The sequence below is a fragment of the Telopea speciosissima genome, chromosome 2, assembly GCF_018873765.1.
Source record: "Telopea speciosissima isolate NSW1024214 ecotype Mountain lineage chromosome 2, Tspe_v1, whole genome shotgun sequence".
Lineage (NCBI taxonomy): Eukaryota > Viridiplantae > Streptophyta > Magnoliopsida > Proteales > Proteaceae > Telopea > Telopea speciosissima.
In genome coordinates, this window is record NC_057917.1 from 29,164,613 (window position 1) to 29,181,070 (window position 16,458).

At 41.5% G+C, this 16,458-nt stretch overlaps 2 protein-coding genes across 2 annotated transcripts in view; one reads left to right on the plus strand and one right to left on the minus strand.

Moving 5' to 3' along the window:
* Positions 1 to 1,861, minus strand: part of LOC122649470 (serine/threonine-protein kinase BSK5-like) — a 62,364-nt gene extending 60,503 nt beyond the window's left edge. The window contains exons 1-5 of the mRNA XM_043842644.1: positions 1,694 to 1,861; positions 1,370 to 1,587; positions 1,092 to 1,227; positions 480 to 613; positions 289 to 394 (exon numbers count right to left, since the gene is read on the minus strand). Of these exons, the coding sequence (XP_043698579.1) occupies positions 289 to 394; positions 480 to 613; positions 1,092 to 1,227; positions 1,370 to 1,587; positions 1,694 to 1,772 (673 nt within the window). The 5' untranslated portion in view covers positions 1,773 to 1,861. The remainder of the gene's footprint in view (positions 1 to 288; positions 395 to 479; positions 614 to 1,091; positions 1,228 to 1,369; positions 1,588 to 1,693) is intronic.
* A 1,554-nt stretch (positions 1,862 to 3,415) lies between these two features.
* Positions 3,416 to 4,510, plus strand: LOC122652250 (PRA1 family protein E-like). Its single transcript, XM_043845940.1, has one exon. The coding sequence runs from the start codon at positions 3,522 to 3,524 to the stop codon at positions 4,167 to 4,169; it is 648 nt and encodes a 215-aa protein (XP_043701875.1). The 5' UTR covers positions 3,416 to 3,521; the 3' UTR covers positions 4,170 to 4,510.
* Positions 4,511 to 16,458: the final 11,948 nt, after the last annotated feature.

Below are 16,458 nucleotides of genomic sequence, written 5' to 3' on the forward strand. Positions count from 1 at the left end.
CAACCTAACTAGATTCTATTCCACCATTCTACTCTAGCCAGGATCATAAGCCTGTTAACTGGTAATCCCTCATGTCCTTTGTTACTACTCTCAGCTCATGTTTGTTTAATCCCTCCCTAAGTTTGTTATGCCCATTCACAAGTGCCACATCACTCTTCACTGTTGTAGTGATCGGACTTTCGTTGTGGCACCATATTACTCAACCTCATATTGTCACCTATGGGTACTACTTCACTTTCTCCATCTCTTCATTTTATTGTTTATTCCCACCGGGCACAATGCATTTACCTGTCCTCATATACTCTGGAGGAGTGAAAGCCAAGTTTGTGCTATAGCTCTTGCCATCTCTGCTATTCTTCATGAGACCAAAGCATGACAGCCTAGGATTGCCATCCTGTCAACAACTGATTCACGATAAGGGCCAGAGAACGAAAAACAGTCGGCCAATAACAAATAGGATGATAGAAGAAACCTTTCACCTGATCAAACAAGATTCTGTAAGCATTGAGATCGTGATACAATGCACGTCCTCTACTGCTGCAATATTCCAAAGCTAGAGCCAAATACAAGGCAACTCGCAACCTCATTGCCCATTTCATGGGCTGGCTCTCCCCTAAATCAGTTCAACCAAGAAAAACCATGAGACTGTAGAGCTCCAAGTGTAAGTATTTAGTAGAGGATTGAGTAGAGTAATCGTTTAGTTAAACTCAAAGTGCCAGAAAACATTCAAGCAGTCCAGAATTTGTATTTTGATGGATTAAAGCCCATAAGCATCACTATAAGTCTTGATAGGGTAAAGAAAGTTTCAGTCCAAAATTCAAAGTTCTCCTGTGTTATCCCGCCCACCAGCAAGCCCCAACCCCAAAACCACACATACACGCAAAAGAAGAGAAACTCAGCTTAAATGCTACGTTTTCCATTAGCAGCATCGAATAACGCTTAACTCAAATTTAACATTATTTTCATAATAACCACATTGTATCCAAGCATGGAAAAGAAATCCAAAAAAGTATGAGAAATCAATTACAGAGCAATAATGAACTTGGAAAGAAGTCTGAGAAATCAATTACAGAAAAATGAAAGCTGCTTACAGTGGAAAAGATGTTTGGCAAGTGTTTCATTGGGCATGAACTCAGCAACGAGTAACCTCTCATCACCTTCACAGCAGCAGCCGACAAGATTGGCCAACCGCTCGTTCCGAAGCTGACCCACAGATCGCGCTTCCTCCTGAAATACAAACAAAGAAATACGTAATGGATGAACAAACAGCGCTATGAACATAATAAAGGAAGAAGATGGAAAGAAGAATAGGGGGCAAAAAAGAATTGAAATAGAAAGGAAGAAAACAGAGAGGAAATGAGGAACAAACGAGGAATTGGCGAGTGTCAGGCCAAGCGGACTTGTTGAAACGCTTAACGGCGATCCAGCGATCGTTTTCCAGCCTTCCTTTATAAACAACATTTGGAGCTTTCTCACCGTGCTCGGAGACAATGTTATCAACAGAGAATCCAGAGGTGGCAATCCTCAGCTGCTCAAAGCCAAACTCAGTGAAAACAGGCAACGCATTCTGATCATTTGTCCCGTTCTCTGAAATAACAGCAAAGCAAAAGGAACTTGAAGAATTCAAGTTTGAGGGAATTGGGAAACAGAGAAAAGATCTGGAGAGGCGGAAAACGGACAGAGAAGTACGTACCGAGATCTGAGGATTCAACTGAAGGCTTGAGATTAGATTGCCACCAACACAGGGAGAATTTGGAACATCGAGCTCCCATTGCCGGAGATCTAAGCGCTCAATGTGGCGAAGAAATTAAGTGAACGGAGGGATCAGACGACGCGTTTATTGCTGCTCTTAAGCTAGTGGTTGGGGGGAGAGGGAGGGCTCACATTTGAATCATAGAGTGTGAGAGAGAAGGAAATAGGGAATGACAGCAGTGAGAAAGAGAGATAAGAGTGGGAGGTAGAGAAAGGTTGTGCAGATTTGTGGATCCAAGGTTTCTTTTCCGTTTTCTCAGTCTCTCTGCTCTCTACTCTGACTCTCTTACTCTCTTACTCTCTTACTCTTACTCTTACTCTCTAGTCTCTAGTCTCTAGTCTCTACTCTCTCTGATGTTAATATTTTAAGGAATATGGAAAAAAGAATAGAATTATTCTATTGCTGCTGTTGATGATGACGACGACGATGCTAGCTGTTTCTCTCTCTTATCCCCCAGCCTTTCCAGATAATAATCATAGTAATCTAATCTCTCCTACTTTTACTTTCTACATGTATGTTTGCTGCTGCTACTACTGTTCCGCTGCCGTGATGTGATGCAGGGAGCCTTTTTCCCCGCTACCAGTCTGCTTTCTGCTTTTCTTGTCCATCTTCCTTCGTCTTCCGCCTCTGCCACCTCATCATTTCTCCCTCTCAATTCTTTACTTCGTTCTTTTTCCTTGCTTTTTAAATGGGAGTGTTTCCTTTCTGTTATTTCTTTCTTAAATCGCTGCCTGGTTTCGGGAAAATTATCACCTCCAGTTTGCTGACCGGCTCAGTTTCCCAGTTCCTCTAATAGGGGGATGGTGGATCCCACCCGGGCAGAGTGTTTGGGCATCGGTAGAGAGGTCATTTCGGCCCCTCTTTGTTAGAGAAACTGGGGAACTGAGCCGGGTAGCCAACTGGAGGTGATAAAGATCCCTGGTTTCGTTTCTAACTTTTTTTATTTTTTAGGTAAATTACATCTCATCCCCTGACTTTTAAACAAAACTCAGATCACCTCCTGATTTTTAAAAAAACTCAAATCATCCTTTTACAATAAGAGTGTTAGTCTGCTGTTAGTTATTGGTGTGAAAAGGTTATTTTACCCTTATACTAAAATATTAGAATTAAATTTATAATACTACCCTTTTTTCATTTTCAACATTCTCAAGGGTAGCTTAGAGATTTAAATTTAGAAAAAATTTCACAGATATCCCCTAAAAGTATTCAATATCTCAAAAACTTATCATACTTGGTTAAAATGTCACAGACACCCCAAACGTTAAGTTAGTACCCAAAGGTGAAATATCCATTTTACCCCTTACTTATTTAAATAAAAGAATAAAACTGTCATTTCATCTTCTTCCCTAAATATCCATTTTACCCCTTAGTTATTTAAATAAAAGGATAAAACTGTCATTTCATCTTCTTCCCTCTATGGCTGCGGCTCCGGCGACCATCACCTGCTCCGGCCGATGTCATCCCAAAAACTAAGTCGATTCTGGTTGCAGCAATCCTTTCCTCTTCTTTCTCTACCGGTGGTGCGGCTTCAGCTTCCGCTGGAGCTTCCGATTTCTGCTCCGGTGGTGCGGCAGTGTCGAGAGCTGGTAGTGGGACGAGAAGCTTGAGTTTCTAACGAGGTAGGTTTCTGTTTTTGCTTTTAGGGTTTATTTTCCCTGGTTTTCTGTTATCGTCGTTTCTGCGTTGTTGTAGGCTCTGTGATTTTCTTACGTCGTTGACAGATTCAAAATCGCTACCTTTGAAAACTAGGTTTACAGTTTTTTCTATAATGTCGAAGATCAAGCAGACTGGCTACGGCACTATCCTGTCTTCTGGAGCCTCAACTTCGAACTCGATCCCTACCCCGTCTTTTGGAGCCTTCAATTTGAACTCTGGGGTCGATTTAATCTCTCGGGCAAAGGAAAGGGGAAGATCAATCATAGCTACGCAGCGTCCATGGAGAGAGCTCGCAGATCTATCTGCTATTGTCCGCCCGTACAGCTATGGCGAAGCGATGGTCCGTATCAAGCGCAATGCCAATTACTTCCGTGTCAATTACGCCTTCATCATGTTGTTGATACTGTTCTTGAGTCTTCTATGGCATCCGGTTTCGATGATAGTCTTCTTGATCGTGTTTGTCGCTTGGTTCTACCTTTACTTTTTCCGTGATGAGCCGTTGGTGGTATTTAACCGGACGTCTGACTATCGAGTGGTTCTGATTGTATTGAATTTGGTTACGATTGTTGCCCTGGTTCTGACTTACGTGGGATTAAATGTCTTGGTTTCGCTTATTATTGGAACTGTGATTGTTGGTCTACATGCTGCCTTTAGGATTACCGACGATCAGTTTCTGGACGAGCAGGAAGTCGCCGGTGGAGGATTGCTTTCTGTTGTTGGAAGTCCTACTCCGATGAGACCAACTTACGGTCGTGTTTGAGTCGGATGACTGGTCCTTTGTATTGTGCACTGGTGATTAGGATGTTATGTGGTGACTGGGTAATCGGAATTGTGATTTGAGCAAGCGCCATTGACTTTCGATTTTCAATCTGTGGGTTGACTTCTTTAACAGTGCTGTTGTAGAGGGTTTGGGCGCAAAGAAGTGGTATTATCTTCGTGGATTTCTTTTGTTTTTATTACCGGAAGGTACATCATGGAGGAATTGATTGTAAATGTTCGATTCTAGCTTCCTGTAGAGTAGGTCAGATTACGTTTTACTTGATCTTGTATTTGTTCTTTCTTTTTCCCAGTCGAGTTTAGGCTTTGACGTGGTCCTTTGAATCTCTTGCAGGGGAGCAAGAGAAGGAGGGCTGGAGGGGGTGGTGGTGGCGGCGGCGGCGGAAGAAACAGCAGAAGGAGGAGGGAGAAAAAAGGAATCCAAAAAAAGTATTGAATAAAAATAAGGGCAAAATTGTCTTTTCTAAAAACTAACTTCTAACATCATTAATTCATCATTAAGGGTATTATAGAGATTTCCCTGTGGTAAGGGTAATTTTGCCATTTAAAAAGAGTTAACAGACACTTAACTGCAGAGACTAACGGAGTGGACTAAATTGAAACAAATTCATAAAAATAGGGGGTGTCTATGACATTTTGACCAAGTATGGTAAGTTTCTGAGATACTGGATACTTTTAGGGGGTGTCCGTGAAATTTTCCCTTAAATTTATTTACTTGACTGACATCATCACTTACCAGCATAAAACTAATGGTAAAGACTGATTTGTCATATTGGGGTCCAAACTAGGAGGTGATGTGTAATTTACCCTTATTTTTTTGTTTCATAGCGACTGCAAAAGGGCAATCATCTCTATTATATCAATGATAGATTTAATGATAAGGGGGAAGAATTTTCTGTCCAGAAACGTAACCCCTACACCAGTGTGGACCAATGGCATCAATAGGGGCAGTGCAAATTCCACATTTCATGAGGGCAAAATAACCATCGTCTGTCTAGATGCAGGAACCACACTCTAGGACAAAGTCCTTTTTACCTGATGATATATAGATCTATAGATTATGGAAAAACCATTATTAGAGACTTGATTTGCCTTTTTTTCAAATTCAACTCAAGCAAGTAAATTTGATCAAGATGAATCAGGATTTTTATTAATTTTAAGGGCTGGAGATCACTGCCTAGTTGCATGGCCCTTGCACACAATGAGAGTACACATAGAAGCATCAACATGGATGGGATATTTTATTTCATGAGGGTGGTCAGTAATTTCGCATACTGCTGCTATCTCTAGGCATAGGAGCCACACAACTAAGCAACGTTCTTTTTCCCTAATTTTAAGGCACTCAGTATGACTTGGTTCGATGTTTCTAACTTTTTATTTCTTTGTTTCATAGCGGCTGCAGAAGGACAGTCATCTCTATTATATCAATGGCAGATTTAATGATATGGGGGAAGAATTTTCTGTCCGGAAGCGTAACCCCTGCACTAGTGTGGACAATGGCATCAATAGGGGCAGTGCAAATTCCACATTTCATGGGGGCAAAATTACCAGCGTCTATCTAGATGTAGGAACCACACTCTCGACCAATCCTTTTATCCTGATGATTTATAGATCTATAGATTATGGAAAAAACCATTATTAGAGACTTGATTTGCCTTTTTTCAAATTCAACTCAAGCAAGTAAATTTGATCAAGATGAATCAGGATTTTTATTAATTTTAAGGGCAAGAAATCACTGCCTAGTTGCATGGCCCTTGCACACAATGAGAGTACACACAGAAGCATCAACATGGATGGGATTTTTTATTTCATGAGGGTGGTCAATAATTTCGCATACTGCTATCTCTGGGCGCAGGAGCCACGCAACTAAGCAACGTTCTTTTTCCCTAATTTTAAGGGGTTTGAGGTTTGTTGTCAGACTCTGTGTTTAATAACCTGAAGAAACCTGAAGAAGTACAAATACAACCATGTTATAAATGCATCGGGCTCCTCTCCAGTAGGGGTGTCAATGGGTCGGGTTGGGCCGGGTCTGCCTAAACCCTGACCCTGACCCTAGAGGCCTTAACCTAAACCCTGACCTTGACCCAACCCTGGTAGGGCCAAGAAACCCTCAACCCTGATCCGATCCTGCCAGGGTTTTCTCTAACCCGGCCCGGCCCGACCCAACCCTAATAGGGTCAGACAGGGTCGGGTTGGCCTTGATTGACCCTGACCCTGGATTGAGAATACATCAATATAAATCCATATATTAGGGTTACACATGAGCATCAAAATGCACTGGATCATTTCTTAAACAAACCGGAGAAAGTTTTTATTTGTTGTCCAGATTTAGAAAAAAATGAAACATAAGGAAAATGGGTCCCACCACTTACTGTTCTATCTATCCATTTCTCTCTGCTTTCTTAACTTCTCTTCCCCACTTCCCATCTTCTCCGTCTCTCTCTCTCTAACCCTCTCACCCTTTCCGTCACATATAAGGTATATACTGCCTAGGCACTCTTCGATTTAGAGACTTCCAAAAGGATCTTTACATAAATTCAGCAGTTCAGATGGATGTTGTTGGGAATCGTAAGGCCGTTGTAGTTCATGTCCCTTATAGATTGAGGAAAGCTTTCCGCAAAATTCATCCTAAGTTTGTGTAACCCCATTACCGAGCCCATACACAGCACAAAAAACCCCTTCCAAAGAAGAAACAAAGAAAAAGAAAAAAGAAATGAGAAAGCCGGCACTGAGATCAACATCGACAACAGCAGCGGCTGCGGTGGCTGCAATGGCGACAATGGCATCTGAATCTTCATCGTCGAGTAAGACGCCGTGCTGTAGTAAGATTGGCCTGAAAAGAGGGCCATGGACTCCCGAAGAAGATGAGCTTCTCACCGCGGCGGCTTTTCTCCCTTAAGAGATTTAGAGGAAGTGTGAAAAACAGAAATATATTCTTAGGGTTTAGCCATCTCTAAGGGGTTTTTTGTCTTTTCCTTGATAATATATACCTATAACTTATTCACCAAAATAAATATATACCTATAAGTAATACAGGGTCAGACTAAAACTCAACCTTAATCCGCCCTTCAGGCTGAGAGATCAGGGTTGGGTTCGGGCCGGGCTCAGGGCAGGTTCGGGCGAGTTCGGACCAGTTGGGTAATATTGACACCCCTACTCTCTAGGGACCTCAGTGCCCAATGAGGCATTAAACAACGCTGGGTTGTTGGGTGCGCAAGGATGTGTGCTTGACGTGCCTAGCAGCCCAACGCCGTTGGATGCCTCACTGGGCATTAGGCTCCCTGGAGAGGAGCCAGATCTTGAGAGAGAGAGAGAGGATATTCATCACTAGCTACTCGTTTGCCGCTCACATTGGTCTAGGAGAAGTATGAAGGAGTTTGGGTTTTCGTTTTGCAAGTAGGGTTTGTGCATCGTCAAACAAGGAAGAAAGATAGCAAAAATGGAAGATTTGGTTGAAGGAATGAACGTCAGATCATTTGGATTAGTTTTAAGTTTTTTTTTTAATCAAAATTGGTAGTTTTTCTGTGACTCGCCAAATCAAATGAGTTTGGAGCGACTCGGTTCAAGTCTCATCAATTTTTAATACATGGCAAGTCTCATGACTTATGAGCTTTTTTTTGTGTTTTTTGATTCAGCTCGGATGACTTGCCCGACTTAAATCCTGCAGTTTTAACAATGGAAACAAAGTGCATAAAGGCCGCAGTGCAGATTTCAATATGTGCCCTTTCACATAATAAAGTGTGAGCCTTGTATAATGCATTTTTTCATATTTTAACTATTTTTAAAAAAAAAATTCTATGTGGATGATATTATTCTTTGTACTTCCATTTTGGTGGCGTGTAGAATTTTTTCTCATAATTATACACTAAAAAAATTTGAAAAGCAAAAGAAAAAGCTCTTTTTCACATGTAACCAAGTAAGATCACAATTTAGAAGCGCTAAAGCTCGTAAAGTCATGTCCTTATCACCATCAATCTAATGATGATAATAATTTTACATGATAATAATATGTTTTGTAGGTGTAGCAGGTCAGCGGCTGCAGCCTATTAGTACTATGTGTGTAATATTTTTTATGATAAAGACTCTCCAAACAAGCATCATAGAGGAATGAACTAATGAGATATGTTAGAACGATTTCATACATGGAAAGACAATGAGGTAATTTCATTTGAGAGAGATGAAGTTAACATACCCTCCATGGTGACTCAGAGAACCGTTTTCTATTTTTATCTAGGATAATAGATCACCACCTGGTCACATAACCACAGTCCCTAGGTACATCAACATAAATGAGATTTTTTGAATATCATGAGTGAGAGCGGTAATTTCATATATTCCTATGTCTGGTGTAAGGAGAACATTCAAAGGAAAAGCGAGATGAACATTTCACTGCCCCATGAGAGTGCACACGTAGAGAGGTCATTGCCGGACTGGTTGTTTTTGCCAATTAATAAATACATGTAAGAATAAGATGGTTGAAGAGACTCTTGACGGTTGACCGTAGATCGATCGGGGAAAAGATTTCGAGAAAAGGTCTTCAGCTTTTAAAGGCTTTTCGGGTTTCGACTTGGGTTGCCCACGTCCTTTTCTGTTTCTCGCCAGCGAATTTCCACTCATCCTTATCTTTTGTAGCCTCTCCTTTCTTTTCTCCCTCCCTTCCTCCCTGGGTCTGCGGCGTCTGCCTGACAAATAAACACTGGCCCACGAGGATTCCCATTCCCATTTGAAAGGATAAAACTTAAAATGGTTTTGATGTAGTACATGCTGGAATCAATTGAAATCTCTCAAGTGCTATACTTTTTTTTTGGTAGAATCTCAAGTGCTATACTATAATAATCTATTTATAAATATGTAATTCAAGTGGGATTTTATTTCAACTTCTACGTCAAGTCAATCTAATGATCTGTTTTATATCACCCAAAAAAAAAAAAGAAAAAAAAAAAAGAAAAAAAAACAATATCTCTGTCCGGGAGTGTGGTCTATTCCAGCACTCCCATTAGTTTATCTCTTTCTTTCTCCACTGAAAAGACAGCTCTGCCCCCTTGTTTTAAGGAGGAAAGAGAGAGACATGGAAGTGCTGATTATGCCACACTCCTATATAGAAAACTGCTTTCCACCCCCCCACCCCCCAAAAAATCTATTGATCGAAAAAGAATCAACTACTACCTACTACCTCCCTTCCACAATTATTTAAGCAATGAACTTACTTCATGGATCTCTCATGGATTTAGGTATCCGGTATCACATCGTTGAGGCTAACATGGATATTTGACCGTTTTTAGATCTGGTATTGGTATCGGATCAAGGTTAAAATTGTCAAAAAAAAAAAATCACATTTAATGAAAAGTAAGGGTAAAATTGACCGATCAAAGCTGATATCGATCGATCTGGATTGGTATTGAGATCGACAGATACCAATATCAATACCGATATCTCAATTCTTGGGGTTTACTATTCTTTGTCTTATACAATGAACTCTGATCCTAGGAACTTGTATCTTCAGAACTACTCTACCTTTGTGTTGTCCAATAGCCAAATGACTTTGTTGGGAGACCTTCCAGTGATGAAGATAGGGGTGAAGAGATTATGAAGGTCATTAGAAATGTAAACCGATTGAATACTAATCAAATATGATCGGATCCGGATTACCCCTAATTGAATATGGGTATCCCAAAACGAATATGGATGTAAATCAAATTCAGATTTTCGAATATATGTTTACATACCTGACTTATGTACCTAGACCTTTCTCCCCGTTGGAGAATATGATTCACTCTCAATTCTTGTCTCTCAATTGTCTTAGTTTTTTTTCTCATTCTCTACAACTTGTCGAATCTTTAAGGAATCCCTTAGCATCATTAGTTATTTAATTTTTTTTTATCATTAATTGATATATAATCGAATCGAATAGATTGATTATGCTTCAAATTATCTAAATTTGAATCCGGATACCCTCTAACTACATACAGATACGAATCGAATTCAGATTTTCAAATTTATATTCCTAGGTCTTATCTTCTCTGTTTTTTTCCCCAGGAAGCAGTTATGGAAGTAGTCTAATGGGACTCGTGGAAGTGTTTTGTGAAGGCTTCAAAATCATGATTAATTTAAAAATCTCCTTTGATATCTTTTTTCCATTCTACTGATTTTTGTTTTCCTTTGTAAAATTTAATTGTTTGTTACCAATCAGAAAAAGAGCAATAAAAGCCACAATTCAGAGATTATAGAAAGAAAGATGAATGTGTGAAGAACCCATTTTTCTGGTGGCCAATATATTGGTAATTGGTGAGCCTAAACTGTTATGTATTCAAATCACTAAATAATTTGTGTCCCCTCCAAGGAGAACAAAAATGTCACAGATGCAACTAAAATGGCTCATTAAGAGAGAACCCTTGGGACTCAGATTGGTTATGGTCATGAACTTAATTAAATGGCCCATGGTGTCGGCCTTAAAGTGCAAACAAACAATAGTAAGTGTTGTACAAGAATTTTTGCCGGAGAAATCCTTTACTGTAAACACCACTCTTAAGTTAATAAAGAAAATTGAAAGTGTAGACACTGATTTTTATCACCCCCTAATTGGCGATGATGACAACGGGACATGGACGATGGACGACGCACTCTCCCTCTTTCTAGACCCAAGATACCTGACCCATAAGACCAAGAACCATGCTGAACACAAAAAGACCCATTTTTAGGCCCAAAAACAAGAAAAATGACACTGCGCCCCCACGGCGCCGTAGACTCCTTCCCACGGCGCCGTAGACGCCTTCCCACGGCACCGTGGGGATGTGTACCTGATTTCCACGATGCCATGAGGGGGTGTGACATCAGTTTACTGACGTCACCCACGGTGCCGTGGATGACTTATCTGGCCAGAAAAGAGAGGGGGTCCCTCCCTATAAATAGGAGGGTCTCCTCCCACATTTTCCAAGGAAAATTTTGGGTAGAGAGACCCTCCCCAAGTGATTTCCACCCTCTTTGTCTCATTTTTTTTTACCCTCTTTTCTCTCATTTCTCTTATGAGAGTGTGAGTGAGTGAAATTTTCTTGGTCGTGGATAGATCTTTCGATTATCCCTTCGATCATAGAGCGCTCATGCTCCTATGCGTTGTTATCCCGTCAGTGCACGGATAACCATCAAAACCCCTTTATTTCAGACTTTATTTTTTCTGTTTTTCTCCTCTCCAAATCATTTGAAAGAGCCGTTACTCTGCCCAGAAAGAATCGGCGTCCATCCATTCGTCTATCTCCCCTGAACCAGGGGAATACAACCATACAGGTATAATTACTGCATTCTTGTTGATTCAATGTAGTCCTTTCGTATTTCATCATTTTAGTCCGTATTTTTCAGATATGTAATGTAGTTTATTATGCTTTAGTTCAATTCATAGCATTTGAATGTAATTCATAATATCCCCCATCCCCATAATAAAAGAGAGAGAACATTTATCTCTATATAGCATCTAATACAGAGATACCGGCTTCAGCCGGGCAAGGTGGGTGCCTAACACCTTCCCACACTCGTAACCTGACCCCTTACCTGAACCTTTGGTCAGACCATATGGAGTCATGTAGCCCGATTCCGCTCACAATGGATAGGGCTACACTTAATGGGTCCTAGGCCCTAACCCTAGGTGGCGACTTCACATAATATTAGCATATTTTAATGCATGATCCCAACCCCTCATTTATCCATATTATACATTGACAATATTATCCATATATATATATATCCAACCCTTGTCGCCATAAGGCTGGGGAACCCTCGTCTCGAGGACCACAGTACTTACAGTGGCGACTTTACTGGGGACAGGTGGACAAACGTCTACTCGAGGTCAAACTTTCTAAATAGATGCTATCAATAAATGACAGAATGTTCTCTCCAAACTTTTATTTAAAAATATATATATATATATATAAAATAAAAATAAAAAGAGAAAAAAATGTACAAAACAAAATACAAAAAATAAATACCATAATATGTTTGTCTGGCTAACCCCTATGTGTACTAACCGCATCATGCATAGTGCTCGAAGTGAAATCAAACGGCGAGGGTACTCCCCGTCATGCCTTTACCCCCGGGGAGGTGAGACACGTCATACTAAGTACTCTGAGATCGGATGATAGCCGCTTCCTGTACCACTTTCTTGCACACATACACTACATGGGAACTCCTCTTACCCCCGTAGTTAGTCGTTGGACCCCATGAGTAGTCATGGGTAATTTGCGCGGCTACAACCCTCGATATTTCTTGTACGAGTTTAGAATCACCAGCGAGGGTATTCACTAGTGTGTTGTGGAGTGCTTTGCCACTCAAAAAAGGCACTAGCTCGATTACTCTGAGTTTGTGTGACCTATTCTCTAGGTATATCAAAAGAATCACGTGCCTACAATTTGCGACCACGAGCGATAGGTATATCGGTTCTGTCAAGGGTGACATTGTTCTGTCCTATGGAAGCCTACCCATTACATGCATCATATAGGAAAATAGACCATATATGACTAGGGTACGACACAAACTAACCTTTGTTAGCTGTAAGAGAGACCGAGTTATAGGGTCATTTGATGATTAACCTGGCTTTGATATGAGATGCCACCAAAGGTAAGGAATTCCGTAGTCCCACGATGGTCCCTCGAAGAAGAATGGAAGCTCACTTCCATATGATGGAACGTTACATGTCCCTCAAAATAAGGGCATCTCATTTTGACTCTAGACATAATCGTCAATAACCTGGTAACTAGGATCTTTCTTTTGTTTGTTTTCTTTATTGTGTTCAAACATGCTTGGGCAATGACGGCATTTGAAGCCCGCATTCAGAGAAGCCCAACTGGAACTCTGATGATGGTTTCAATTACTTGAGCCAAACAAAATAAAAAAAAATGTCATAAAAATAAAGAATAATAAAAAAAAATATGATGAAATACAAAAAAATAATAATAATAAAAAAAGGGAAATGAAAAAAAAAAAAAAAAAAAGGATTGTTGAATAAGATTTATTCCTTCTTAGGACCTGAACTAGACTATTCTTCTCTTTTCCGTAGAAGCACAATTCCGTCCTTGCCCATCTGGATCCGACGCGGTGGAAGGCTAACTTGAGCCAACCCACCATTCTTCTCAAGATCCTTGATTCCTTCTCATTCTTCTAGTTCATCTTCTGAGATATCACTTGCGAGTAACATGAATCCTCCAGAGGATCACTTGTCTGAAAGTCACATCGAAGATCGAGTGGATAGGCTGCAAGTAGACATGGCCGAAATGCGGCAACTCATGGCACAACTAGTTCAGTCAGTCAATGAACTATCTAGGGGTGGATCCATAGCTGGACTAGTAGAGCAGGAAGTCCGGAAAACTAACCCCGCAACCCTCAAGACTCCAATCATCATACCGGTAGAAGAAAGGGAAGATAGCCACCCTATGGACCCTCCTGAGACTGAAAGGGAGAAGAAAATGAGAGAAAAAGTAGCCGAGTTGGAAGTGGTTGTCAAGGGAAAAGTCAAAGAAAAAGATGAAGAAGACCTGGTGTTCTTTCCCGAAGGGAAAATCCCCGAAGATTTCAAGTGGAAATTGGATAAGTTCGACGGATCGGGAGATTCTAGGGCTCATCTCAAGATTTTTGCCACCATTGCCATATCATCGGGACTTTCTGAAAACCAAATGGGATAGGCATTCTTGTATTCTTTGGCCGGATCTGCTTTGAGGTGGTTAACCCAGCTTGATCACACTCAAACCCAGTCATGGGCCTCTATGGTTAAAGCCTTCACTAAGCAATATTCATACAACACCGAGATGAATATTACTCGAAGAGAATTGGAAACCTTGAGGTAAGAACCAAGTGAAGAATTTTCAAATTACATCATGAGGTTCAGAGAGAAGGCCGCAAAGATGTGGAACCGCCCTACCGAGGAGGAGCAGGTCGAGATACTGTTAGAAAATCTGTACGGGGAGTACCGTGAGAAGATATACTACCAGCACATCAAAACATTTAATGCTCTTATGACGATTGGGAAAAAGATTGAAGACAAGATCTTTAAAGAAAGACAGAATTAGGGTATGACCCGTGAAGCATCAGGAAGCTATTCGGCAAGGAAAAACCCAAGAGCCAAAAGAGGAAATACTGCAAGGACAAGTGGACAGGCGGCAGAAGTCCAGGTGGTAGGCGCAGGATCCACCCCTCTTGTGATCCAAACTGAACCTGAAGCATCCAGGAGGAATTTCAACTTTGAAGGAATGACACCCTCGTTATTATTCACCAAGCTCAAGAAGCAGGGAATGATCAATTCAGTTCCTCCTAGGCCTGTGGATTTGAACAATCCACCTACCTGGTAGAAGCCCAATCTGTACTGTCATTACCACGACCAACAAGGACATCACACGGATAGATGCCTATCTCTTAAGCATGCGATCCAGGACTTGATTGACGAGGGAAAAATTGAACTTCAGAAGAAGCAGCCTCCAAATGTCACCACAAATCCTCTGCCTAACCATGGAGTAAACATGCTTCAAGAGGATGCCAAGCAAGCAGATCCTACCACTTTGATTCATCCAGTCGGGAAGAGGAAGCTAATGAAGGCACACGTCTATATAGCAATGTTGACCAAGAGACTTAAGGAGGAAAAAGAACCACAGATTCAACAAGAGATGTCTCAGGAAGTGGATCGGCCCGATTTCCCTTTCTATCATCCAAAGTCAGAAGGTGCCACCTGGGTAGAATACCAGATACCTGCATGGAAAATCTCACAACCACTGGTGAAGGGGACCTATTCCCTAGAGTCATCTACAAGGTCAGTAAACATGTTGCAGGAAGAGACACCATTCCAAGATCCTACTACATTGATCCAGCCCATCCCGTGGTATTTAGGAAGAGATGAGCGGTCACGGCAAGCACGGGCAGAAAGGATGCAGGTCTGCATTTACTGCGCCCGAACCAACTGTGACAGGAATATCCGAACAGGCGGACAACCATGTGATCAAGGCAGAGGTATAGCATCCATCAACCAGCTTCGAAAGTTGGATTTCTTGGAGTATGGATTAGAAGGTCTCGAGTCAATGACGCCATTGTGCAAGTATGGTTTCTCATCATCCGAAATGTCACCTGGTCCCTAAAGAAGAAGAAGGAAATGAAATCACCAGAGTCACACCTCAGCTCCTTAAAGCAGTCTCAGCACTAGCTATTGGTCAAGCTCTGACAGAAGAAGTCTCTCTTGTCCATATAGGGGGAGATACTGACGACAGCTCAGATGAGGTGGACGACCAAGAAATCCACAAGGGATGGATAGAGTATGCCGAGCAAAGTCCAGCGATGGAGGATGAAGGAGCAGAAGCGATGGACTGGGTAAATAACATCGAAAGCGATGATAATAATGATCCTACCAGCCTTATTCAACCCATATCATCAGATGAGGATGAAAGCAGAGATGATGAGGAGATATCATCTCCAGAAGTCCCCAGAGGCGATTGGATGGTGTCCAGAGAAGATTTCGAGCGTTGGAGCATGAGCGCCTTCTACCAGGTCGTAAATATACTCGATGTTTCCACCAATACTCAAGAGATCCTGTATAAGGCTACTTCTCTATTTCCAGATCTGGTGTGTAGTAACTTCGTAGCACGTTGTGAGAGCTTGGTGATGCCAAATGAGAGCGATCTACTCGCTCGGACCCTCCATGAGTTGAAAAACATGACTTGGTTAGCCAATGCTTTGGCTCGGGACCTATTTGGAACCCCTCCTGAAGATCTGGCCCTGTATTCGGATTCATTCTCCTATTCGGATCCACCTCGAAGAAGTGAGACATGAGACGCATGGATCAATGATATCAGTCTTGGGGAATTTCAGAGTGACCCCACTAGAGACATCTTTCCTATGGACATCGATGATGAAAGGGAAGAGTAGTTAGAAGAAGAACAATCATCTGAAGAAGATGAAAGTGAGCAAGAATCTGCATCAGAAGAATCCGATGATGAAGACTCTGAAGGGGAAGAAGAAACAGAGGATGAGGAGCCTTGGCAACCAAGGACACGTCTGAAAAAGTATGAAAACATCTGCAGACCCGCACCATGGGCTTTGTCATTCCAGGTGAACAAGATCCATCGGGATGTAGACAAGATCCAGGAAATGTTTATGAGAACGGTGGTCTTGGATGATAAGTACCAAGAAGAGCTTCAATAGCTAGAACCCGTTAAAGAGCAGTGGTCACTCCCTTAAGCAATCCATCATTTGGAGAACTTTGTAAAGCTAACTTCAGCTCTGGCACAAGACCTATGTGGGACTCCTCC

Bases quoted from the DNA above. Each gene is read 5' to 3' on its own strand.
- LOC122652250 (XM_043845940.1), top strand. From the start codon at position 3,522: ATGTCGAAGATCAAGCAGACTGGCTACGGCACTATCCTGTCTTCTGGA.